At 41.8% G+C, this 27,063-nt stretch overlaps 1 protein-coding gene across 1 annotated transcript; it reads left to right on the top strand.

The window, feature by feature from the left end:
• The first annotated feature begins 4,119 nt into the window (after positions 1–4,119).
• SLC5A2 (solute carrier family 5 member 2) lies at positions 4,120–26,001 on the top strand. Its single transcript, XM_060780204.2, has 15 exons — positions 4,120–4,247; positions 9,637–9,708; positions 10,534–10,638; positions 11,271–11,330; positions 12,992–13,096; positions 14,954–15,059; positions 16,077–16,157; positions 17,474–17,703; positions 17,853–17,988; positions 18,094–18,201; positions 18,388–18,538; positions 20,693–20,861; positions 21,781–21,996; positions 25,340–25,502; positions 25,725–26,001. The coding sequence occupies exons 1-15, from the start codon at positions 4,137–4,139 to the stop codon at positions 25,949–25,951; spliced, it is 2,040 nt and encodes a 679-aa protein (XP_060636187.2). The 5' UTR covers positions 4,120–4,136; the 3' UTR covers positions 25,952–26,001.
• The last annotated feature ends 1,062 nt before the right edge of the window (positions 26,002–27,063 follow it).

Consider the following 27,063-nt stretch of genomic DNA (forward strand, 5'->3'; position numbering starts at 1 on the left):
TACAAACAGAGGCACAACTCTGTGGCCCAAATGATTCATTGGAACTTATGTCACAAGTATCACCTGGCAGCAGTAAAGAATTGGTGTCATTTTCCATGACAAAGGTCATGGAAAATGAACATACAAAAATACTGTGGGACTTTCGAATTCAGACTGACAAAGTTTTGGAACACACTACACCAGACATCATGATAGTGGAAAAGAAAAAGGTTTGGATTATTGATGTTGCCATACCAGGTGAAAGCCGAATTGACAAAAAACAACAGGAAAAACTCAGCCATTATCAAGACCTCAAAATTGAACTGCAAAGGCTCTGGCACAGGTGGTCCCAGTGGTGATCGGCACACTGGATGCCGTGCCAAAAGACCTCAGCCAGCATTGGGAAACAATAAACATTGACAAAATCACAATCTGTCAACTGCAAAAGGCCACCTTACTTGGATCTGCACGCATCATTCAAAAATACATCACAGTCTTAGACGCTTGGGAAGTGTTCAACTTGTGATTTTGTGATACGAAACCCAGCATATGGATCTTGTTTGCTGTGCCATACTTTGTTTTTGTGTCAGTATAATAATAAATAATAAATACTTTATTTATAGACTGCACTCTCTCCCCGAGGAGACTCAGGGCAATTTACATCCAAAATGGCAAACATTCAGTGCCATAGTAAAGCAAATACACATCAATGTAATACAAATAACATCAATAAATTTATAACAAAAGAAAATTGAATTAAAAATAAAAATAGGATGTGTAAATACGCATCAGAGACCTGAGGTCTATCAGAGGTCTATCAGTCATAGGATTGCTATAAGTCACAAAAGATACTTTTCAAAACCCCCATGGAGACCTAAAGCTGTGGATAATAGCAAACCATATATTTTGACTATACTTGGACCAGAAGCATACCATAAGATAACACTGGAAAACCTAGAAAGACCCACAAATGCTTCCAGGGAGGATTTTTTTGGATTATGGCTAAAGGAAACCAGGGATATCAGTCATGGATAAGGGGGTTGTGTGAAATACAGTGGTGAATGAGAGAAGAACCAGAGTCCTATATCCCAGGATCTGATCCCAGATGTTCTGCTTTAAACTGGATTATATGAGTCTGCACTGCCAAATATTCTGGGATAAACAGAAAACCTAGGATCAGATCCTGGGATACAGGGCCTGTCTGGAAGGGCCCCCTGTTAACAGAATGCCCTGTCCAAGACTCTTGATCTCAGTCCAAAGTCTCTGCCAAAGGGATGTGGTCAAGTGAAGTACCAGAGAAAAGGGAAGAGGCAAGACCCATCTTTCTTCAAAACAAGGAAGAAAATGTTATAAAAGTATTGAAAGTATAAGTAAGGAGAGTCAATGAGTAACATGGAAAGGGTGGATACAATATTAAGATTCCCTTATATCTCCAGGCTCAGAATTGGTGAGGTATTCCTGTTAGGGTATTCCTATCAGGTTGATCCCAGCCCAAATCTGAACCCTAGGAATGGCCTCTAGTGGTGTTCTTACCCATTGTGCATTAACTGACAACTAACGTTCCTAAGCATCTTGTTCAAAGACATGTAGACAAAGAATGTATTTATTTGTTTGGAAATTAAACCAGAAATCCTAGCAGATGGAGTAGTTCTCGAAACATGATGAAATAAGGTGTTGTTCCTTCTTACTTACAAGATACAGAATGGGGGAAGCCTGGCTCAATACCAGTATGTGTGGAAAAAGATCTTGGAGTCCTAGTGGACAAGAAGTTAACCATGAGCCAACAATGTGATGCGGCACCTAAAAAAAACAGTGGGGTTTCACCTGTATAAATAAGAATCTAGTGTCTAGATTCAGGGAAGTCATGCTGCCCCTCTATTCCACACATGGAATCGCACTGTGTCCAATTCTGGACACTGCAATTTAAGGGAGATGTCGACAAGCTGAAAAGTGTCCAGAGGAAGGTGATTCAAATGATCAAGGTTCTGGAGAACAAGCCCTATGAGGAGCAGCTTAAAGAGCTGGGCATGTTTAGCCTGCAGAAGAGAAGGCTGAGAGGAGACATGATGAGGGCCATGTATAAATATGTAAGGGGAAGTCATAGGGAGGAGGGAGCAAGCTTGTTTTCTGCTGGCCTGGAGACTAAGACACAGAACAGTGGCTTCAAACTACAGAAAAGGAGATTCCACCTGAACATGAGGAAGGACTTCCAAATGGTGAGAGCTGTTCAGCTGTGGAACTCTCTGCTCCGGAGTGCGGTGGAGGCTCCTTCTTTGGAGGTTTTTAAACAGAGGTTAGATAGCCATCTACCAGGGATACTTTGAATGTGGTTTTCCTGCTTCTTGGCAGAGGGTTAGACTGATGGCCCACGAGATCTCATCCAGCTTCTATGATTCTATAATTCTGCTTTGGAAGAAACATAGTGCTAGTCAGAAGGTAGATGCAGTGCAGAGGGTGAGCATTGGTACCACAAGGAGGAAGTTCAGTAAATAAATCCATAGACACACAAACCAAAGCCCTTGCAAACTGCAACAACAAATCTACTAAGATTTGCTGTTGCTTTTCTACGTCAGCTGGAGATTTCCACACAATCAATTTTATTTACCCAGAGTTGAACCCCCTAAAACAGTATTTCTCAAGGGGTGCTTCTCCAGGTGTTTTGGACTTCAGCTCCCAGAAATCCCAGCCAGCTTCCCAGCTGTCAGGAATTGTGGAAGCCAAAGTCCAAAACATCTGGAGGAGCACACTTTGAGAAACTCTGCTCTAAAAGTATAGAATGAGCACCTCTGTGTCTCATCTCCATGCAAACTAAAGACTCAGGGCTCTTCCTCACAGCCTTATATCCCAGAATATCAAGGCAGAAAATCCCACAATATCTGCTTTGAACTGAGTTATCTTAGTCCACGCTGACATATATTCAAAGCAGATAATGTGGGATTGTCTGCCTTGATATTCTGGGATATAGGGCTGTGTGGAAGGGCCCTTTGTTCCTTCTGCCTCCAAGATTTGGAGATGGAGCTTGAAGGAATGAAGTTGAGTTTATCAGACCCCGAGAAGGATTTTTGGTGCACCAAAAAAATTTGCCAAATTGGACTCATGGCTCAGAAAGGAAGCCTGAGAAACACAAGGAAGATCTAATTCCTTTCTTGGTCACACGGATATCTGTTTCACCTGTAGATCCTCAGAAGGAAGCCAAACTAACAGAACTGGCCATAATGGGCAAGGCTTGTGAAAATACTTGCGGGTACTATTTGCTTAATTATAATAGACAACTTGGAAGCTTCTTATATTTTGAGGGACATGGGTGTGGCAGAGCATAACTCAAACTTGAATTCACAATAACATCTATTTGATCTATGCCCATCTATCTAGATCAGACATGGGCCAATTTGGGCCCCCCAGGTGTTTGGACTTCAACTCCCACAATTCCTAACAGCCTTAGGCCCTTTCCTTTTCGCCCTCAGTCACTTGTGCAAAAGGGAAAGGGCCTGAGGTTGTTAGGAATTGTGGGAGTTGAAGTCCAAAACACCTGGAGGGCCCAAATTGGCACATGCCTGATCTAGATAATTAAATCTATGGCTAATTGCTGCCCCTAAAGCAGGGGTCAGGAACCTTCGGCCCTCCAGGTGTGGTGGACTTCAACTCCCACAATTCCTTGAGGCTCGGCATTCGCCCCAAAGGCTTACCTTGGCCTCAAGGAATTGTGGGAGTTGAAGTCCACCACACCTGGAGGGCCGAAGGTTCCCCATGCCTGCCCTAAAGGTTAGTTCTAACAAGAAGGCCTTATACTGGCACCATGAGAAGAACATGTGAGTATGTGTGGGCTAAAACCCAATGCTTCTCTGACCATGGAGTGATTATAAGTGGTCTACTGGTTAATGTCTATTACACAATTACTCAAAGGCAATTGATGTTGTCCACGAAAAAGGAAGTGTCTGCTTAAACTAGGATTAACAGAAATTGCTCCCTCTGACACCACTCTGTGCCCTCCTTTCCCCACCTCAACCTTCTTGTTACATACACCACAAGTTAATCGTACATCCAACTGGTCCCGACTGAGTTTGTCATTAACCCACCGGTGCCTACGTGCCTTCTCTCTTGAGGAGCAGGACCACAGAATTCCTTGACTGTAAAGAAGATTCGGACTTGGAGGCACCATGGAGCAGGATTCACCAACCCATGCGCCAACTCAAGCGACCATTAGCAACCCTGCAGACATTTCGGTCATCTGCTGCTATTTCCTGGCAGTCATCGGAGTTGGGCTATGGGTATGTAAGCCATACACGAATACTTTCCAAAACATCCCTAATCTTCCCATCTGTAATATAGTCACGTTGCTTTTTCTGAGTCGGGAGTCAGCATAGTGTAGTGGTTTGAGCGTTGGATTAAATGGTGCCTCTACACCAGGCATGGGTAAACTTGGGCCCTCCAGGTGTTTTGGACTTCAACTCTCACAATTCCTAACAGCCTACCGGCTGTTAGGAATTGTGGGAGTTGAAGTCCAAAACACCTGGAGTGCCTGCTCTACACTGGAGAATAAATGCATTTTGGTACCATTTTAACTGTCATAGTTCAATGCCATGGAGTCACGGGAGTTGTACTTTTACAAGGACTTTAGCCTTCTCTGCCAAAGAAGGTTGGCAGAGATTCAAGAGCATTTAGTACAGATACACCCTAAGACTTTGGAGACCAAAATTTGGTGGGGGGTAATCTGTTCCTGGTTTGAAAGTGCTATTTCCTGATTAATTGTGTGATAGGGAAAAGGTAAAGTTTTCCCCCTGACATTAAATATAGTTGTGTCCAACTCTGGGGGTTGTTAGAATCATAGAATCAAAGAGACCTCATGGGCCATCCAGTCCAACCCCTGCCAAGAAGCAGGAATTGCTTGTTGTTGTTGTTTATTTGTTCAGTCACATCCAACTCTTCGTAACCTCATGGACTAGCCCACGCCAGAGCTCCCTGCCAGCCGTGGCCACCCCCAGCTTATTCAAGGTCAAGCTAGTCACTTCAAGGATACCATCCATCCATCTTGCCCTTGGTCGGCCCATCTTCCTTTTTCCTTTCATTTTCCCCAGTATCATTATCTTCTCCAAACTTTCCTGTCTTCTCATTATGTGGCCAAAGTACTTCATCTTTGCCTCTAGTGAGCAGCTGAGCTTTATTTCCTGGAGGATCGACTGGTTGGATCTTCTCATAGTCCAAGGCACTCTCAGAATTTTCCCCCAACACCACAGTTCAAAAGCATCTATGTTCCTTTGCTCAGCCTTCTTTATGGTCCAGCTCTCACATCCATAGGTTACTACAGGGAAGGCCATTGCTTTAACTATGTGGATCTTTGTTGCCAGTCTGATGTCTCTACTCTTCACTATTTTATCGAGATTGGTCATTGCTCTCCTCCCAAGAAGTAAGCATCTTCTGATTTCCTGGCTGCAGCCTGCGTCTGCAGTTATCTTTGCACCTAGAAATACAAAGTCTGTCACTGCCGCCACATTTTCTCCCTCTATTTGCCAGTAATCAATCAGTCTGGTTGCCATAATCTTGGTTTTTTTGATGTTTAGCTGCAACCCAGCTTTTGCACTTTCTTCTGTCACCTTCATTGTCAGGCTCCTCAGCTCTTCCTCACTCATCTCCAAGCTGAAGAGCCACTGAACTTGCTGAGCAAAAGGTTGCAGGTTTGAATCCGGGGAGCAGCATGAGCTCCCACTGTTAGCCCCAGCTTCTGCCAATCTAGCAGTTTAAAAACATGTGAGTAGTTCAATAGATACCACCTTGGCAGGAAGATAATGGCATTCCATGTAGTTATGCCAGGCATATGACCTTGGAGGTGTCTATGGACATCGCTGGCTCTTTGACTTAGAGATGGAGATGAGCACCACCTCCCAGAGTCAGACATGACCAGACTTAATGCCAGACTTTACCTTTACCTATATAATTACAAACATGATAATTAGGGGATACATTTGTTTGAAATTTGTCGCAAAAGGCTGTCATATATCTTTACATCATGTTTCCCTTAGTAGGGTCATTTTCAGAAGGAAGACTCAAGAAGAGTTATGAATACTATGGACTGAAGATGTAATTCTAGTGTAATTTATCAGACATGATTTCAAATATTGTTTCTCTGAGAGTACTAATGTGGTGCTTTTTGTCATGGCCATAGGCCCGTACAATAAACTATTTTGATGATGATATTGTGGGAATTTTTGCTTCATCTGAAAATTGATGTGGATTTTGAGGTTCCTATGGAAGTGAAAGGGGGGAACATAACAAACATAAATATTCTCCAAAGCAGCTTTTTCTGTACTTTTCAGCATTAGGGGGTTTTACTGTAGGTTTTATGCTGTTTCCATTCGAAAGCATGGTTCAGAATGTTGCCTTCATGTTTATTTCTTTATTTCTTTATATTCATTTAGAGTATTTTAATTAGTTTTTTTATTTTAATTGCTATATTTATATGTTTTATTATCTGCTTTTAATTTGTCTTGATTGGCAAACTACTCAAGCCCCTTCTACACTACTATATAATCCAGATTATCAAGGCAGACAATCCACATTATCTGCTTAGAACTGGGGGCCCTTCTACACTGCCAAATAAAATCCATGTTATTTGCTTTGAAGTTGATTATATGGTAATGTAGACTCATATAATTGAGTTCAAAGCAGATAAAGTGGATTACCTGCTTTGAAAATCTGGATTATACAGCAGTTTTGAAGGGATCTGGATTATATGAGTCTACACTGCTATATAATCTAGTCCAAAGCACTTAATTTGAATTTTATATGGCAGTGTAGAAGGGGCCTCAGGGCTCTTCCATACAGCCATATAACCCAGAATGTCAAGACAGAAAATCCCACAATATCTGCTTTAAACTGGGCTATTTGAGTCCACACTGCCATATATTCCAGTTCAAAGCAGATAATGTGAGATTTTTTTCAGCTGTGTGGAAGGGGCTTCAGAGAATAATTGTGGAGAGGCAACCCAATAAGGTGTCAGAATCAAGAAATCAAGTACGGTTTGATGGAGCACCTAGAACGTTTGGGGGGAGGGTCTTTGCTATACTAAAATTTCCCTAAGATGTATGTGATTGCACATAATCATTTAAAGATGTTAGTTTATACCAAAAAGTTAAGTTGATTGGATACTATTAAGTTGTAATCATTTATAAAATGAGATATAGACACCACCAGGGCCATTGAGAAACCTAGAACTCAAACACTTTCCTGTGTATCCTTTGCTCAACTTTCAGGGGCTCAACATCACAGGACTTGGCTTGCCTGATTTTGCCTCTTGATGGTTTCACATATGCTTTATTGTCTCTTCTCTTTGATTCCCAGCTTGATCAGAAGAGTTAATTATTATCAACTGCGACATAGTTCAGGAATGTACTAGCAGCTGTTAATGAGGTGTAAAATTTTACAGATTAGCGATTGTACAATTTGTTCCCTGAAGGTGGGAGCATTTAAAGAGATAGCTCCATATGGACCGTAGTCCAACTGACGAAGCTACTCGTGATGTTATTCCCTGATTCCACAACATGGCCATGTCTTTTATAAAGCCTACACACCTCTACAGTTGCTTGGAGTACTTACTTTGTTCATAGTCCCATACGAACTGACATGACCAGCACATGCTGGATGAATATCCATATTGAAGGGCATATTAATCCTTCGGATAGTCATGCATATCACATTGGGTACAAGGTGATTCGTGAAAGGCGATGCGGGGGCTGCTTTTTCAATTTGCTAGAAGATAATAGCAGCTCCAAGCAACAAATATGACCCTCATATCTGAAGAATACAGTTCAGGGCTTTGGGTGGATGATTCATAGAGGTACCAATTGAACAAATGACTTCCGGCAAATACATCCCAGAGTCACATGGAAGCATACCTTAGAATTGCCTATAATTAAATGAAGCAACAGGTACAGATACTGTAGATAGTACAAGGGACATGCTCCGCCTTAAAATCATTTTGTAGTGGAATTGTTTTCTATTGTTTCTATTGTTCTACTTTTGTGCCACCATGAGATACCATTATGAAGGGTGAATATTAATGTTGACAAGAATTCTGTTGGGGGTCAACATCTTCATCAGTGGACAAATGGTAGCTCTGCTGGAATTAAAATTGGGCCATCCTAAAATACCCATATACAGTAAGGAGCTGTTACAATAATAATAATAATAATAATAATAATAATAATACTTTATTTATATACCACTCCATCTCCCCGAGGGGACTCAGAGCGGTTCCCAGGTAACATCATAAAACATACAAAGTAAAAAACAACATAACCATAAGATTAACAAAACAAAATATAAGCATAAAAATTGTCGCCATAACACACATATATTAAAAGTAATCCTGCCTATTCAAGCCAATTTAAAAGGTCGGGCCAAGATTTGTGCAAGCCCCAAAAATTCTAGGGGGCTCGAGAATTAAGTGCAATGCTATGGCAGGCAACAATATTAGGTACAGGTCTGTGGCTGTTCATTCCAGGGCCGATTAGAGGAAGAATCTGGGTAATTGGTAGGAAGAATAAGGCCGTTTTCAACAATGTGTAGGACTGAGTTAGAACTGGTCATTTTCAAAGGCTTGTTGAAACCACCAGGTCTTCAAACTCTTATGAAAGGAGGGGAGGGATGGGGCCTGTCTTATTTCCCTTGGAAGGGCATTCCAGAGACAGGGGGCCACCACTGAGAAGGCCCTCTCTCTCGTCCCCACCAACCGCGCTTGAGACGGTAGTGGGACCGAGAGGAGCGCCTCCCCGAAAGATCTTAGAGTTCATGCCGGTTCATAGACGAAGAGGCAATCGTGGAGATAGGCTGGGCCCGAACCGTTTAGGGCTTTAGAGGTCATGACCTGCACCTTGAATTTGACCCTGCAACTTATCGGCAGCCAATGAAGCATTAATGTGTAGAGGAGCTGACAAAGTGACTGATGCACATTGGAACTTATGCATAATGAGGACACCAATGGGGGCTCCATCTCCACTGCCATATAAGGCAGTTTGAAACAACATTATATGGTCAGTGTAGAGCAGGCATGGTCAAACTTTGCCCCTCCAGGTGTTTGGGACTTCAGGTAATATATGAGTCTATATGCATTATATGGGCAGTGTAGATACATATAAGTCTACATTAGCCATATAATGCTGTTTGAAACATTTGAAGCATTATATGGCAATGTAGATGGGGCCCTGGTAGAACCTGACACTCCTTGAGACATGTATTGATTTATTTACTAACTTACTTCACTTGTATACCGCTTTTCTCCCCTCAGCAGGGGACTCAAAGCAGTTTCCAACATAATTATGGAAAACTTTAATGCCTCACATACAGAAACCTAACATAACGGTAATAACATACAATTATCAATTAAATCATAAAACACGACATCATGTAACATTAAAACATGAAATTAAAAACATACAGATATAAACATTAAAATCACACAATCCAACAATCTTAGTCCAGGCTGTTAAATATCTTTGCCATTCATTAACAGGTTTCCTTAGTGCCATTGCTATGTAGCTAAGTATTTGTAAAATTGAGTAGCATAGACTGTGATAAAGGATTTCTGCCATTAAAATCAAACAAATAAACACAGCCAATCCACCCATTGTTAATGACATAATTTTTTATCATTGTGTCTCACAGTCCATGTGCCGGACCAACCGAGGTACCGTCGGGGGATATTTTTTGGCTGGTAGGAACATGATATGGTGGCCGGTAAGTAACATTAAAACAATGGGAACAAACAAGAAGAAAATAGATCCTTCTTTGAGGAAATAGAGGCAATGGATGGAAGTCCTGAACCTTATAGATTGCAGAAACTGCACAATCTCCAAGTGTCTCAGTTTGGAAAGAACTGTCCCAATCAATCCTCTATTGTCCCGCTTTTGAAACATCCCAGTTTCTTTTTCCTCTTGCTATTTATCTGCCTTTTCCTCAGCTTGCTTTAGTTGTCTCAAATTCAGTTCAAAGTCCAGAAGTCATTTGTGCTAAATTTACTCAGCAGAAGGAGGAGAGTGTCATTCTGGATCAGGCAAAAGTCAATTGATGTAGCATAGCACAGATGTTCCCACTCTTTAATAAATGTTGCCATTTTGACCCCATTCTGAAGTTGCTCAGCTATCATCTGTGAAATGTTGGAGGCAATGGAATGACACAAGCAAGTCGTTGGGAAGGAGGATCGGAAGATAAACACAAAGTAGGAATAAGGAACATAGAATCATAGAGTTGGAAGAGACCTCATGGGCCACCCAGTACAACCCCTGCCAAGAAGCAGGAAAATCGTATTAAAAGCACCCCGACAGATGGCCATCCAGTCTCTGTTTAAAAGCCTCCAAAGGAGGAGCCTCCACCACACTCCAGAGCAGAGAGTTCCACTGCTGAACAGCTCCCACAGTCAGGAAGTCCTTCCTAATGTTCAGGTGGAATCTCCTTTCCTGTAGTTTGAAGCCAGAGGTGTCAAGTGCCAATTCTTTGGTGAGAACAGTATTTGATTTGATGGGTCCTGCCTTATTTTTCCTTTGTTTGTTTTTGTCTCCATAGATCGGGGCTTCTCTCTTTGCCAGCAACATTGGCAGCGGGCACTTTGTGGGTTTGGCAGGCACCGCTGCGGCTAATGGCCTGGCCGTGGCAGGATTTGAGTGGAATGTAAGAGTCACTACATATCTCTTTGGTGGGAACAGGTTGGCTAATTTGCAGGAACTTTCATGAGCAGAAAGTGGAACCATGAAATGATAATGCCAGTTTGGATTAGTGCCTATGAGAATATAAACATATGCCACTGTCTAACCCAGGCATGGGCAAACTTGGGCTCTCCAGGTCTTTTGGACTTCAGCTCCCACAATTCCTAACAGCCTCAGGCTGCTTTGACTGAGGGGGAAAGAAAGGGGCCTGAGGCTGTAGAAATTGTGGGAGTTGAAGTCTAAAAACATCTGGAGGGCCCAAGTTTGCCCATGCCTGCTATACAAACTGATTTTATTTTAAAGTTCCACACAAGAACATGGTCCTAATGTCTGATTAGTGTACTATTTCTAATGCACTTTAGTGCTTTGATTATAACTCCTGAATAATAATAAAGATCAGTGAAAATTAGGGAAAAAATTATGAAATATTTCAGAGCTCTAAAGTGGGAAGAAGAAGAACACAAGGGGCAAGGGAGGGAAACCAAGGAAATTTCAAGAAAAAATGTGAAAGCAAACCTGGGAATATGAAAAGAGGGCCTTTTGTTGCTAATGTGACCCTTCTTAATCCCTACTGATCTCACACCCCTTTCCTCCTAGGCTCTCTTCATTGTTCTCCTCCTTGGATGGCTCTTCGTCCCAGTCTACCTCACAGCTGGGGTAAGGGAAGGGATTTTCTATCTTGACACATTTTCTAACTGTGATGATTGTTTTTCAAGTTCAGTCTTGGCAAACACAGTGCACCTATTTTTGAATGATGTGTGCAGATCCAAGTAAGGTGGCCTTTTGCAGTTGACAGATCGTGATTTTGTCAATGTTGATTCTTTCCAAATGCTGGCTGAGATCTTTTGGCACTGCACCCATTGTGCCAGTCACCACTGGGACCACATATACTGGTTTATGCCAGAGCCTTTGCAGTTCGATTTTGAGGTCCTGATAACGGCTGAGTTTTTCCTGTTGTTTTTCATCAATTTGACTGTCACCAAGTATGGTGATATCAATAATCCAAACAGTTTTCTTTTCCACAGTTGTGATGTCTGGTGTATTATGTTCTGAAACTTTGTCAATCTGGATTCGAAAGTCCCACAGTATTTTTGCGTGTCCATTTGCCATTATCTTTGCAGGTTTATGATCCCACCAGTTCTTTACTGCTGGCAGGTGTTACTTGTGACACAAGTTCCAATGAATCATTTGGGTTACATAGTTGTGCCTCTGTTTGTAGTCCATCTGTGTGATTTTCTTGCAGCAGCTGAGGATATGGTCCAGGGTTTCATCAGCTTCCTTGCACAGTCTGCATTTTGGGTCATCAGCTGATTTTTCAATCCTGGCCTTAATGGCATTTGTTCTGATGGGTTGTTCCTGGGCTGAAAGAATCAGGCCTTTTGTCTCCTTCTTCAGTGTTCCATTCGTGAGCCATAACCAGGTCTTCTCCTTATCCACTTTTCCTTCAATTTTGTCAAGGAACTGCCCATGCAATGCTTTGTTGTGTGAGCTGTCAGCTCTGGTTTGGAGTGCAGTTTTTTTGTACTGATTCTTTGTCTGCTGTGCTTTTGAGAACTTTCCGATTATTGACTTCAATCAAAGCAGGTTCTTGGCTTCCCTTTATATATTCTGCCAGGGCATGTTTTTCCTCTTCGACTGCTTGTATTACTACTACTACTACTACTACTATTACCATTATTATTGAACAGTTCCTGGGAAAAATTGAGAGCAAAACTGACAAGGAAAAAAACATGGATATGGTTATCTTTACTTCCATGTTTCCATATTCCTGTCATTCACCGAATGCCTTCTTGAATAACCAGGTCTTAAATTGTATCCTAAATGCTATGAGGGGGCGATTTAATTTCAGTGGGGAGATCCACAGCAGAGGGGCCACCACTGAGAAGGCCCTGTCTCTCGTCCCTGCCAATAGCACCTGCGAAAGTGGCAGGACCGAGAGCAGGAATTTCCTGACAGATTCTAATGTTCTAGCTGGCTCATAATATTGTGTTCGGATAGGTAAGCTGGACCAGAACCATTTAGGGCTTTATAGGCTAAAGCCAGCACTTGGAATTCTGCTTGGTAGCAGACTGGCAGCCAGTGGAGCTGACACAACATGGGGTTAAAATTAATAAGTAACTAGAAAACGTTACTTCGTATACTAACGTCTTCTACTTCTCTTTTAGATGTACCATTATTACTTCCTAATTACAAGAAAGAAAATAATGTGTTACAGGTGTCTACATTGTTTTTAATGCATTACCATATTTTGAAACTCTGGGGATGCCTTATTAATAATGTTAGTAATATATTTCCCTGTACTTTCCCAATCCATACAGGTCATCACTATGCCGCAATACCTGAAGAAGCGCTTTGGAGGTCAGCGCATTCGTCTCTACCTCTCCGTCCTCTCTCTTTTCATGTATATCTTCACCAAAATTTCAGTAAGTAGTTTCTCCAGGCATCAAGGATTTGGGAAGGGGGTATTTGAGAAGGGGCAAATTCTGGCATGGAATAAGGGTTAAGGTTAGGCTTCTTGTACCAAAGGAGAAAAACAATGTTGCCTTAACAGTACAGTAGACTCTCGCTTATCCAACCTTTGCTCTTCCAACGTTCTTTATTATCCAATGCAGTCTGCCTTTCACCCGGATCTGCAGCTGTTTCAATACATTACAATGTTTTGGTGCTAAATTCGTAAATACAGCAATTACTACATAACGCTACCATGTATTGAACTGCTTTTTCTGTCAATTTGTTGTAAAACATGATGTTTTGGTGCTTCATTTGTAAAATCATACTGTAATTTGTCGTTTAATAGGCTTTTCCTTATTCCTCCTTATTATCCAACATTTTCGCTTATCCAATGTTCTGCCAGCCTGTTTATGTTGGATAAGTGAGACTCTAATTAAAATTTTTGACCTCATTTCAAAATGCTAGGGCATAGCCGCCCAAAGAAGAATGTTTCCTTCTTGAAATGAACATGTATTCAGAGACCACAGTACACTATCCGCAGGTCACTAACCCCAGTTTCATTTTTCCACATCCAATGAAATGTGTCTATTCTGCATATTTTCTAAGTTCTCCTTCTTGGACTGTAAATCTGCAATGTGGGGTTGCCTTTGAAGCTTCAAGTGGTCCAATGGGTGGCAGCCAGATTTCTCACCAGAGCAGCGTACAGGGAGCATACAGCCCGCCTGTTATGTCAGCTCCACTGGCTGCCAGTCTGCTACCGAGCACAATTCAAAGTGCTGGCTTCAGCCTATAAAGCCCTAAACTGTTCTGGCCCAGCTTACCTGTCCAAACGTATCTCCCTTTATGAACTACCTCGGAGGTTAAGATCATCTAGGGAGACCCTGCTCTCAGTCCCTGCTCCTTCACAGGTGCAGTTGATTGGGATGAGAGACAGGGCCTTCTCAATGGTGGCCCCTTAGCTGTAGAACTCCCTCTCTAGCAAAATCAAGTCAGCTCCCTCCCTCCTGACCTTTAGGAAGAAATTAAAAACATGGCTGTGGGACCAAGTCTTTGGTAATGCAGTGCAATAAGTGAAGTTGGAACATATTCAATAATGCAATAATGACTGGAACAGCTCCTGAAATATGATTTTGGATTCTGTGGTTTTTAATAAATGGTTTTAATATTTATATGTTTTTAATTCTATGTTATAATCTTTATGTTTATTTGACTATTTGTTTGTTTTACACAGCATTGAATTATTGCCCATTGTACAGCCGCTCTGAGTGCCCTTTGGGGTGACAAGGGCGGGGTATAAATACAGTAAATAATAAATAATAATTTTAATAGAGTTGGCTATTATAAACAGCTTTGCATATCTATTATAAAGTCTAGGACCCTATCCCTCATGGATACAGAGGTTGTTCTGTACAGTTGAGGCAGAAAGGGCCAGGCAAAGTGACCTCAGGAATGACAAGGACAGGAAATATAAGAATTCTCTGTATTTTGTATTATCCCTGTCTCATTGCATTGTTGATTAATTTTGCTTGCATTTTATGTGTTTTGTGGCACTATTGTGTGCTGTCTGTAAACCACCCCGAGTCCCTCTGGGGAGATGGTGGTGGGGTAGAAATAAAGTTGTTGTTGTTGTGAAATCTAGAAATTTTCATACTGAAGGAAATATTCAGGAAGGGGCAGAATCTTATTGGAAGTCAATACTTTATTACCTCCTTCCTCCTCAAAGTTATACTCCTGGCAATCCCACTCTTTCTTTGGTCTTTTCAGTAGTAGGGTATCGATACCTATTTGGAAATCATAACTAATGCATCCTTCCCTCCATCTCCCCACAGGTGGACATGTTCTCTGGTGCTGTGTTCATCCAACAAGCTTTGGGTTGGAATATTTATGTGGCTGTCATTGCCCTCCTGATCATAACCACGATTTATACCGTGACAGGTAACTGGGTGTCTTAAATGGGCAGATTGATTGAGTACTCAGCAAGAAGTCAGTCTTGCAGAAGTGATGAAGAGGGATCAAATACAACAAGAAGTAGGGTTGCCTAATGGCTAGAAGAAGGATGTTGGGGAGAAATGGTCTGATTAAGTATCCATCAGCAGGTAGTAGGTTAGATTAAGTATCCATCAGCAAGTGTGCTGATTTATGGCAAGAAGGAAATAGAGAGAAACACATCAACACCTGTTATATGCTGGAGATCAAATGTCTGGAGAGCTGCAAACCTACACTGGTTGTCAGTTTGTGATTCATGAGTTGGCAAGCACAAGTAGCAAGACAGCTATATAAAAAGAAAGAGAAGAATTTCTCATCACTGCTGAACATGCTTTTAGCATCTTATAAGTAACCACGGATGATGAAACTATATGATGGCATTGAATGCCATCCCCCCCCCCCCCACACACACACACACACATTAAAGATGAAGGTAAAGATTTTCCCCTGACATTAAGTCCAGTTGTGTCCAACTCTGGGGGTTGGTGCTCATCTCCAATTCTAAGTCGAAGAGCCAGCAATTTCCTCCAGGGTCATGTGGCCGCCATGACTGCATGGAGTGCCATTATCTTCCCGCTGGAGCGGTACCTATTGATCTATTCACATTTGCATGTCTTCAAACTGCTAGGTTGGCAGAAGCTGGGGATAACAGCGGAAGCTCACCCTGCTGCCCAGATTTGATCCTGCGACCTTTTGATCAGCAAGACACACACATCTGCTGTTTTTTTACACTCATCTGCAAAAAAGTAGTTTGGTTATGTTCCTGTCCATCAATCCTTTCCCAGAATACTGCATTCCTTCTATTATACCCTCACAATTTCTAGATCCTCAACAGTCAGTATTCTGTAGGTACTGCACATGATTAGTCTCAACTGGGTTGTTTTGGATTCTTCTGTCTCCTTAGATTCTTCCACCTAGCCATCTTTCCTAGTAGTTATGAACACATGCCTCTTGTCTCTCTTCCAGGTGGTTTGGCAGCGCTTATGTATACAGACACAGTCCAGACATTTGTCATGGTCAGTGGAGCTTTCGTCCTCATGGGATTTGGTGAGTAGAGCATCTCCAGTAGAAGCCACACAATGCAGTGAGTGTTGGGTGAGTGGTCCTCATAAATGCACAACACAGTAACATATCAGCAGCAACGTGACCCAGCACCAGTAGCCCAAAGTGATACAAAGAACAAAAACACAGAGACCAATGTTAACTCTTCCTTAGGAGGCTTTCCTTTATAGCAAAATAATATGGTTGCGCAAGGTTTCCATAACACAAATAAAGTTCAACCTTCACACTGGAGATTCACACACGAGGTCTTCTCATAACGACTACTACCTCACACTCTGAGGGCTCTCTCTCACAGTGAGACCTACTAACACTGGAGGAGGAGGAGGAGGAGGAGGAGGAGGAGAGGAGGAAGAAGAAGAAGAAGAAGAAGAAGAAGAAGAAGAAGAAGAAGAAGAAGAAGAACAACAACAACAACAACAACAACAACAACAACAACAACAACAACTTTATTTTTCTACCCTGCCTCCATCTCCCTGAACAGACTCGGGGTGGCTTACATGGGGCCCAAGCCCAGGCAGAATACAATTAAAATAAAGCAATAACAATTAAAACAGCATAAAACAACATAACAGAAATAGCTAGCAACAACAATAACAGCGGACTAATTTTAGAGGGGGGCAGGAAAACCACTGAACCCACTGAGATTTACCTCAGACTTACTGCTACTAAGCAATGGGCACACCTGCTTATATTGAACCACAGCTTCTCTGAGTTACTGCATCCATTTAACCCTTTCCGTGCTTGACTCACATTTTTGTAACCAAAAATACTTAGTTGATTAATCTATATAAATAAAAATGTAATGTTCGTTTATGGGATTAACATAACTCAAAAACCACTGGACGAATCGACACCAAATTTGGACACAATATACCTCTCAAGCTAACAAGTAACCATCACTTATAAAAACACAGAAAAACACAGCAGAAGAGACTTAAAAAGCAAGACAAAAGACAAAAAAATACATTACAACTCATGTGCAAAACCATATATAAACACAAACACACATATATACACAAATACACAAATATATACACATACAAAACACATATACACAAACTGGGCCACAGCAACGCATGGCAGGGGATGGCTAGTTTTTAATATTTCTGACAGTCAGCTCTCCACACTTGTGGATTTGACTTTTGCAGAATTTTCATTGATTTGATTAGAATATACGATGCCAAGGTCAGCTTCCATAGTCATGCTGGAGGGCTTAGACAATCCTAGAGAAACTTAGGCTAAACGTATGAGCAGAAATTCTACTTTTGTTTCTAAAGCTGCCCCTCCTTCTTCCTCTGCAGCCTTTCATGAGGTGGGAGGCTATCAAGGAGTATTTGACAAATACATGGAGGCCATTCCCAGGCAGACGTTATCTCCAGCTCCTGACCTATACAACATCTCAGCCTCCTGCTACCAGCCCCGCGAGGACTCTTTCCACATGATCAGAGATGCTGTGACTAGCGACATGCCTTGGCCGGCTGTGATCCTTGGCCTTACCATCAACTCTATCTGGTACTGGTGCAGCGATCAGGTATGAATGGCAGAGGTGGGTCTCTGGCAGAATTGCTTCCCATCTCCTAATGCCAGGGATTTTTTTCACTCCGGATGCTGTGAAATGTTAGTAAAGCTTTAGAGACAGAGAATACATATGACAAGCCGTTTTATTCCTACTCAACACAGGTCATAGTGCAGAGGTGCCTGGCTGGTAAGAACCTGACCCATGTCAAAGCTGGATGCATCCTTTGTGGCTACCTAAAGCTGCTACCCATGTTTCTCATGATTATGCCTGGTATGATCAGCCGGATTTTGTACCCAGGTAAACACTGGGGAACGTTGTTCGAGATGGGTTTAGAGATTAATGGTAACAGCAACCCATCGGTCCAAATATTCAGCCTCCTCTCACCTCCCTTTGCTTTTTCAGATGATGTGGCCTGTGTCATCCCAGAGGAATGCATGCGGATATGTGGCACAGAGGTTGGATGTTCCAATATCGCCTACCCCAAACTGGTGGTAGCCCTCATGCCGAATGGTAAGGGCAGAAGGTTCATTTGTGTTTGACCCCACATCATTCCTTTTGAACACTGGGTGAAGTGGACCTGACAGGCCCTCTGAAGCCATCCTTTCAATCTTAAGTCTTTCTATGGGCTATGAAGAGTGCTGAGCTTTAGGAATTAAGGATATGCATTCTCCTTCCTCCCTGTTATTGCATCACAAGGACTCCGGGGCCTCATGCTGGCCGTGATGCTGGCTGCATTGATGAGTTCCCTGGCTTCCATCTTCAACAGCAGTGGCACTCTCTTCACCATGGATATCTACAACCGCCTGAGGCCACAAGCACATGACAAGGAGCTGCTGATAGTGGGCAGGTGAGAATGAGTGTAGTGTTGTGATTTCTCCACATCCATTTAGTACAGTGGTTTCCAGTCTGTGGTCCGTGGACCATCAGTGGTCCACAAGAACCAAAATATGGTCTGCGGCCAGCCCAATCAAAAAAAAATTTCTTGGTATATTCGTTTTTAGGACTGGATGGCCTCTGTTCTGTATCAGAAACTAGAGCTAATGTGGTCTATCCAATGCAATTTTCTCAATCAGCACCCCAAATAACCAAACGGAACCTAAAGTTGACCAAAACTGATTCGTAACCCTTTTGGTACTAATGTTGGTGAGTGGTCCCTGGTCAAAGTGGTCTCTGCTCAAGTGGTCCCTGGTCACAAAAAGATTGGGAACCACTGATTTAGTAGAAGTTGAGTATCCTTCATCTAAAAAGCTTGGGACCAAAAGTATTTGGGATTTTTTTTCCAGATTTTGGAATACTTGTATTTGCATATATGTACATCATGAGATATGAGACGCAAGTCTAAACACAAAATTTATTTATGTTTCATATGCACCTTATATAAACTGAGGGTAATTTTATACACAATGCTTTCAATAATTTTGTTCATGAAACAAAAAAAAATTGTGTACACCGAACCATCAGAAAGCAAAAGTGCCACTATCTCAGCTGCCATAGGGACAATTTTGGATTTTTGAATGTTTGGAATTTTGGAATTCCAAATAAGGGATACTCAGTCTGTAGTGCACCCCTAAGATGAAGACCAATGAGAATATGAAGCTCTCCCGATACTGCTGCTTTCAATTATCAGCAAGCAGTATGGCCAATGACCAGAGATGTAGGTGGATTCAGTACAACAAGGACCACACTTTCCCTAAATCTGCTCTAAGGAGGTTCTAAGGTCTTTTATATGGGGCTTTCTATTAACATTTGTTGCAACGGTCTTGTTTGATCATTCCTTGCATATTTTTTCCAGCATTGCTCCATCAGCCACCGTTTCTTTCCTTCTTCCCCAGCCATGTACGAATCATAGGTCCTGAGAGTTCATCTGCACTTAAACCGCCTTAGTAGACATTGTTTCCTGCCAACAATATTTCCATTTATTTGTTTAATTTATATTCTGCTTTTCTCTTTCCGTATGATCTAAGGTGACCTTTGGGAACCATAGTTAGAGAGTAACTAAGGATCTCCCACATTTACCATCCATGAACTACATCACCCAGAGTTATTAGGGAACGTTAACCTCTAAATTGGCAGAACACATGAGTTTGTAATCTAGGAAACTATACCAATGGGGCAATGAATAGATTCTGGATTTTTTGTCCAAATGAAGGTGCTATTCAAGATACTGAAGCCATTTTAGAGGTAGGTTTCAGTTCTTTGAATAGCTCCTGTCGTGCCCCATTAAGACCCTCATAGTTTACACCTAGTTAAGCCCCTTTTAGTTAGAGGGATTAATATTTAATCTGTACAGTTTCTGGGAGGTCAGTCTAGACAGCCTCTTTGCACTTGAAGCCTCCATCGCCCTGCCCCTTTAAGAATCCCCTCAGGGCAGACCCCCAGGCAAGGCACTTCTGATTCATGGAAGAATCCACTTTTTTGTGACTGGAAGGTAAGGAGAGAGGAAGACTGGGTTAGCACGTCCAGTTGGAGCTGTATTCAAGCCCAGTTGGAGTTGAGACCATCTTAGAGACAGTTGAACACCATGCAAGAAAGAGACAATAAGAAGAAATAGATTCCAAGAGCCTCAGTTCAGCCAGAATGTGTCTATCGCTAAAAGACTTACCTTTCCTCATAAAGACTTTGTAGTGAGACTAAGAAGGAGAGAAAGTCTAAAATTTTTATCAGTTAATAAATTCTTGTTTGATTCAACTATATAGTCTCTGATCTGTTCCCTGCGCAGCCAGTTCACCTTCCAAGTAGTTAAGATAGCGTGGGGGCAGAACAGCACCTTTTAAATTTGGGTAAAACTGAGGTCTGATTAATTGCCCCACTGAAATTAAACCCCTGACCTCCACTGATTTTTGCAGATGCCAGAAAGGAAGGCTTATTTCCTGATTTCAGACAGAATCATTTCCATGCTCCCATTAAGTTGCTCTCTCTAGACTTCTTCAGTTGTTTCTGGCAGCCATCCTTTGTCCACCATGAGATGATGCCTTCTTACTTTTTGTATGGTTTCCCACAGGGTGTGGATCTTGGTCCTTGTAGGAATCAGTATTGCATGGATCCCAATAGTGCAGGCTGCTCAAGGTGGGCAGCTTTTTGACTACATCCAGTCGGTCAGTAGCTACTTGGCCCCACCTATTGCTGCCATCTTTCTCCTTGGAGTCTTTGTCAAAAGGGTCAACGAGCAGGTGAGTAGCTCAGAAATAAGCCTCTCAACATGAATACATGCTGGATAGAAGAGGCATAAGCTGTAGGGAGCAAACCCAAATGCTCAGAGTAGAGGGGACCATCGATCTGGGTATGACCTGGACACCTGGAACCAATTTGTCTGATGGTTGGTATTTGTTGTTAGAGATGTTAAAGCAAAGAGCATGATGTTGTTGTTCTGATAGTTCCAATTAAAGTAGATGCATTAAATCAATTATCCTATACTGAGTCAAGGTATAAGTAAATCTAACTGAGGGTGCATCTACAACTGTAGAATTAATGCAGTTTGACACAACTGTAGCTGCCATGGCCCAGTGCTATGGACTCATAGGTGTTATAGTTTTACAAGGTCTTTGGGCTCGGCCTCATGTAAGCCGCACCGAGTCCCTTGGGGAGATGGTAGCGGGGTACAAATAAATTATTATTATTATTATTATTATTATTATTATTATTATTATTTAGATTTTTTTGCCAAAGAGTGCCTTGACAAATTACATTTTGCAGAATTCCATAGCATTGAGCTATGGATCTTAAAGTGGGGTCAAACTGCATTAATTCTACTGTGTAGATGCACTCTGAGCCAATGGTTCTCTTTTACTCAAAACAATAGAATTAGGCCAATATGCCATATATTTAAGAACATTACCACTTTTTAAGGGTCTGTTGTGGGCTGTAAATATTAGAGATGGAAAAAATTACTTTCTTGAGGGGACTGCAGCTCCCCAAATGTCTGTGCTAGTTGAAGTTCCTCCAAATTCTAATCCAATGAAGTAATTTTCCCAACCTATGTGCACTTGAGATTGAAAAGAGGAGAGACAAATGCCACCTAACATGAACCATCCATCCTTCTGCTCTGTTGCTTCTCCTCCAACTTCACCCCATATTGCTCCTCTCCTACAGGGTGCATTCTGGGGCCTGGTTTCAGGACTGGCCATTGGCATGGCCCGGATGATCCCGGAATTCATTTACGGAACAGGGAGCTGCCTGTTTCCCAGTTCTTGCCCCCGTCTGATCTGTGGCGTCCACTACCTCTATTTCTCCGTCATCCTCTTTTCTGCTACGGCTATTATCACAATGGTGGTCTCTCTCTGCACCCCTCCGATCCAGGACAAGCATGTAAGTATGGCAGGTGAACAAGTCAGGCCAAAAATCTGAACTGGACATTCTGGAGCAAATGTCTACTGAAATTCCTCCTTTTATTTTACCATTTTCCTGGTGTTCTTTCAAAATGCTACAATTCTAAGGAAGGGATACTTCTTATTTATTAGTCCCCTTCCTCTTCAGGCAATATTTGCAAAACTGCTCAGTGGGTCTAGATCTAGGGATAGTGTGTAGACCTAGGGAAGTAATGCTACCCCTCTATTCTGCCTTGGTTAGACCACACTTGGAATATTGTGTACAATTCTGGGCACCACAATTGAAGAGAGATATTGACAAGCTGGAATGTGTCCAGAGGAGGGCGACTAAAATGATCAAGGGTCTGGAGAACAAGCCCTATGAGGAGCGGCTTAAAGAGTTGGGCATGTTTAGCCTGAAGAAGAGAAGGCTGAGAGAAGACATGATAGCCATGTATAAATATGTGAGAGGAAGCCACAGAGAGGAGGGACAAAGCTTGTTTTCTGCTGCCCTGGAGACTAGGACATAGAACAATGGCTTCAAACTACAAGAAAGGAGATTTCATCTGAACATTAGGAAGAACTTCCTGACTGTGAGAGCTGTTCACAAGTGGAACTCTCTGCCCTGGAGTGTGGCGGAGGCTCCTTCTCTGGAAACTTTTAAACAGAGGCTGGATGGCCATCTGTCAGGGATGCTTTGAATGCAATATTCCTGCTTCTAGGCAGGGGGTTGGACTGGATGGCCATGAGGTCTCTTCCAACTCTATGATTCTATGATTCTACATAATTATTTGCACAAGTGGAGCCTCTATGATCCTTGAATTTATAAAGCTGGAGCTGTCATGACAATCACATGGGCATTTCACATTAAATCGGTGTTGGAAATAGAAACCTTCAAGCTAATTTGTTTTATATATGATTCTGTTTGCTTACTGTATTGTATATGTATGTTTTGTATGTAGCTTTCCCTTTACTCTATGTTTCTTGAGGTTGTGGGAGGGGCTGCAGACCACATGATCAGATCTGGGATTGCTCAGATCTGAGACTCCATTTTAGAACACAGAGGCGCCATTAGACTGTTAAGAGCAAACGCATGTTGCTGTTGATTATATAAGAAAGATGTCCTGTGTTATCTGGATAGAGAAACTACTTCAAATCTCACTACCTCTGAGGATGCTTGCCATAGATGCAAGTGAAATATCAGGAGAAAATGACTCTAGACCATGGCCATATAGCCCGAAAAAACCTACAACAACCCAGTGATTCCGGCCATGAAAGCCTTCAACAATACTTCAAATCTATCCGTAACTTGATTGACAAGTTATGTACCTGTATGCTGAATACATGAAGGTTGTGTGTAAAGCAAATATGTTACTTTTAATGAAGTCTACTTTATTTTTTCTCTTGAGAGCATGATATAGAAACAAGATATTGTATGGGAGAAAAGATTTTTTTGGGGGCACTGAAGAAAACACTTCTGAAGAACTGCTATATTTTGTGTATTGACATAATATCTATTCCTAACAGATCAGAGACAACTAGATTATCAGTCTAACAACTGAAAACCAAATTGCCTTGCATAAGCACATGTGGTTATATACCACTAAAGAGAATATTTTACTCAAGTTTTTGGCTCTTCTCATGATCATACTTTTACAAAAGGTTATGATTTTCAAATGGTTGTAAATGCTAATTTTCTCCAAAACATTATGGAGATTCTGGTTTTCCAAAAACGTTATGACCTCTAAAAGGTCATGCCTTTCCAAAAATCAGAGTACTATGATTCCATGGAAACACCCTGGGATTTGCAGTTTAGGGAGGGCTATTAATTTAGGGAGAACCTGCATAGAGAAAAGATATTAATGACATAATAACAAAAAGGTGCAGGAAGAGATGTTGTTTATAAGAGTACACAAAAAGAAAGGTTTTATGTTTTGAAATACACATCTTTGGGGTCACTTTAAAAACATTAAAAACATTTTCTCTCATTGAAAAGCAGGAAGGAAAGGGAAGGAAAAATAAAATGGGCACTATCTATAAAGACTGATTAGTTTACTATTTTTGAATGAGTTTTTGTGGATATAAACCCACTTCTTTGGATGCAGTACTGAGTGGTATTAACGCCCCAGGCACAAAACATGTTTATATAGGGAGTGGAGCAGGTGGTAATAGGATCCGGAGAGATCCTAATCATGCTCTAAATTTTCCAAAGGCTGAGCAAGGTAATACAGGTCTTCCAGGTCTTTACAGTGGTCAGTTAGTGTTGTGTAAAAGCAAATCTCCTTACCAAAATCCAGTTTATCTCTGAGAAGAATCATTTTGTTATTATGTACAGCAACAAGGCTTGAATATTAATATATTTAGTTTTCTGTGAAGCTACAGTCTTTGTTAATAACTTTGCTAATGATCATAGTATCTGAATATTACTCTATTCATCCCTTTCTGTTCTGGTACAGCTGTATCAAGAGCTCCAATTTTGTTTGCTTTGCATTGAATGTTTGTTTGCAGTCCTAAGTTTCAGGGACTCTACAGATAGGTGGCTTCTTTGGTTGCAGTTATAGGGCAAGCCGCCTATCCATCATCATTAAGTTTTGGTCCCGCCCCTTGCTCAGGGCAATTGGGAAGGGAAGGGAGCCATTTTTTAGTTAGTCTCAGCAAGGAAACCTTTAAGAATTTCCAGGCTTACAAAAATTCCAACAGAAACAGAAGGGAAAGAATTTCCAGGGTTACAGAAATTCTAACAGAAACAGAAGGAAAAGAGTCTCCAAAGACTTTCCAGGGAAAGAGCCCTAAAGATCAAAGAACTCCAGCTGAAGAGACTACAGGCCTTGCTGGTAGATCCACTCGGTGCTTTGAGACGCAGTTCAACCCAGTAGTGGTGCGCACATCAGTTAGGTTTAAGTTTATAGTCAGCCTGGGAGAAGTTAAAAAGGGGATTTTCCTTTAAAGAAGAAGTTATTGAAGATAGTTGCCTGTCCTTCGTGGGCAAGTTTAGGAATTCACCAGTTGCCCAAAAGCTTGGAATCATTTACTTAATTTTACTGAAGACAAGAGAAGTTTCTGGTTGATTGTTCATTAATAAAAGACTTTGTTGTACTTCTCAAGCCATCTAAAGACTGTTTGTGGTGGAAACCTCTGAGAGCTTCTCTTTGGGCCCCCTGGCTTCCCATTGGGCCAAGGTTGCACATCCTGTTTTAAAGACAACTATTTACAGCCCAGCACGCAACAGAACACTTTCTAGTCTTCCTTTGTAATCTTGTTCCCTTTTCTGTGACCATTCATCCACTTGAGTCCTGTTCCTTCCATTCAGGCATCTTTTTAAAAAACCCTCTTTGTCTTGCCAGTTGCATCGCCTAGTGTTCAGCCTCAGGTACAGCAAGGAGGAACGGATAGATCTGGACACCGAGGAAGAGGACGAAGCTAAACTAAAGGAAGCTGCGCGCCAGCAGCAGATAGAGATGGCCCAAGCAAAGAATGGAAAGCTGGAGAACATACTGGAAGTGGAAGGTGAGACAACATGTATATTGTATATTGCAATTGTGTCCTTATTGGCATTGAATTCTTGCCTTGTAAACCGCCTTGAGTTGCCGGAAGGCTGAGAGGGGCAGTATAGAAATGTCATAAATAAATACATAAATAAACTCCCATGGGAGCCCCATTCTCCTGGGATGGTCTCATTTGCAGCCTTATAATCAGCTTCATGGTCTTCTATCTGTTCTTTCCCCATAGATGAGAAGACAGCACTTCCTATAGGCAAGCTGCGTCAATGTCTCAACTGGTTCTGTGGGACGGGGACAAGCCATCAAGATCAGGCGGAGCCGACCCCGGAGGAGAAAGCGGAAGAGCTGAGGCGCCTAACGGACATCTCAGAGCATCCAGTCTGGAGGCGCGTGGTCAACATCAATGCTCTGGTCATGATGGCTCTCGCAAGCTTCTTGTGGGGCTACTATGCCTGAGTGCCACCCACTGTGGTATCTCATCATAAACTATGATCCCTTCCCACCAATCCTTCTGGGCATATTGCAGCCTCCTGGGGACTGTGGAGGTCCCAACGTAAACTCTGAGGGTCCGTGATTTGTAGATAGAGCATTGGATAGGGAAGATCTAGGTTCAAGTCTCCACTCAGTCACAACACTTACTGGGCCAGTCTCATTTCTAAACCTGGCCTACCTCACAGGGTTGTTGTTATAATAGTAAAATGGAGAGGAAAAGTCCCATGTACTTGACCTTTTTGGAAGAGACGCAGGAAAATAAAGGCAACTATACAAGCAATAATAAAATAAAAACTGGAATCAAAGTGCATTGGACTAGCTGATGTCCACAACATGAAATAATCGAAGGAGAAACTTTTACCTATGTCACCTACGACAAAAAGTGTGTCATTACACCAGGGCCCACAAACTTTTTAAACAGAGGGCCAGGTCATAGTCCCTCAAAATGTTGGAGGGCCGGATTATAATTTGAAAACAAAAAAAAATTGAATGAATTCCTATGTACACTGCACATATCTTATTTGTAGTGCAAAAAAAAAAAACCTTTGAAAACAATACAATAATTAAAATGAAGAACAATTTTAACAAATATAAACCTATTAGTATTTCAATGGGAAGTGTGGGCCTGCTTTTGGCTGAGATAGGATTGTTATTGTTGTTGTGTGCTTTCAAGTCATTTCAGATATAGGTTGACCCTAAGTGAGGGCCGGTTAAATGACCTTGGAGGACCATATCCAGCCCCCGGGCTTTAGTTTGAGGATCCCTGCATTTTGTTCCTGGGTTATAAATCTCATTTCCTAACTATCATAAAAACATGGAAAACGTTTATTAAGCTGTAAAACTTTTGTTTTTGCGGGACATCCTGCAGCACATTTTGCTATAGCTTTTCAGTGAATATCTCATAGAGTCTCAACCAATTCAACAAAGTTTGTGGCAGCCACAAAAATGAAGTTTCTGGAGTATAACAACTGCTTTCAAAGTAAGCGCCACACAATTAAACAGGAAAGAATACTTTCAGACCAGGAACAGAAAAAACTCAAATTTTGTTACATAGTGTTATTAATTCTAAGAACGTG

The sequence above is a fragment of the Anolis sagrei genome, chromosome 6, assembly GCF_037176765.1.
Source record: "Anolis sagrei isolate rAnoSag1 chromosome 6, rAnoSag1.mat, whole genome shotgun sequence".
NCBI lineage: Eukaryota > Metazoa > Chordata > Lepidosauria > Squamata > Dactyloidae > Anolis > Anolis sagrei.

Bases quoted from the DNA above. Each gene is read 5' to 3' on its own strand.
- SLC5A2 (XM_060780204.2), top strand. From the start codon at position 4,137: ATGGAGCAGGATTCACCAACCCATGCGCCAACTCAAGCGACCATTAGC. The intron at 15,060-16,076 runs GTAACTGGGTGT...TCTCTCTTCCAG, and splicing joins CACGATTTATACCGTGACAG to GTGGTTTGGCAGCGCTTATG. The intron at 20,862-21,780 runs GTGAGTAGCTCA...CCTCTCCTACAG, and splicing joins TCAAAAGGGTCAACGAGCAG to GGTGCATTCTGGGGCCTGGT.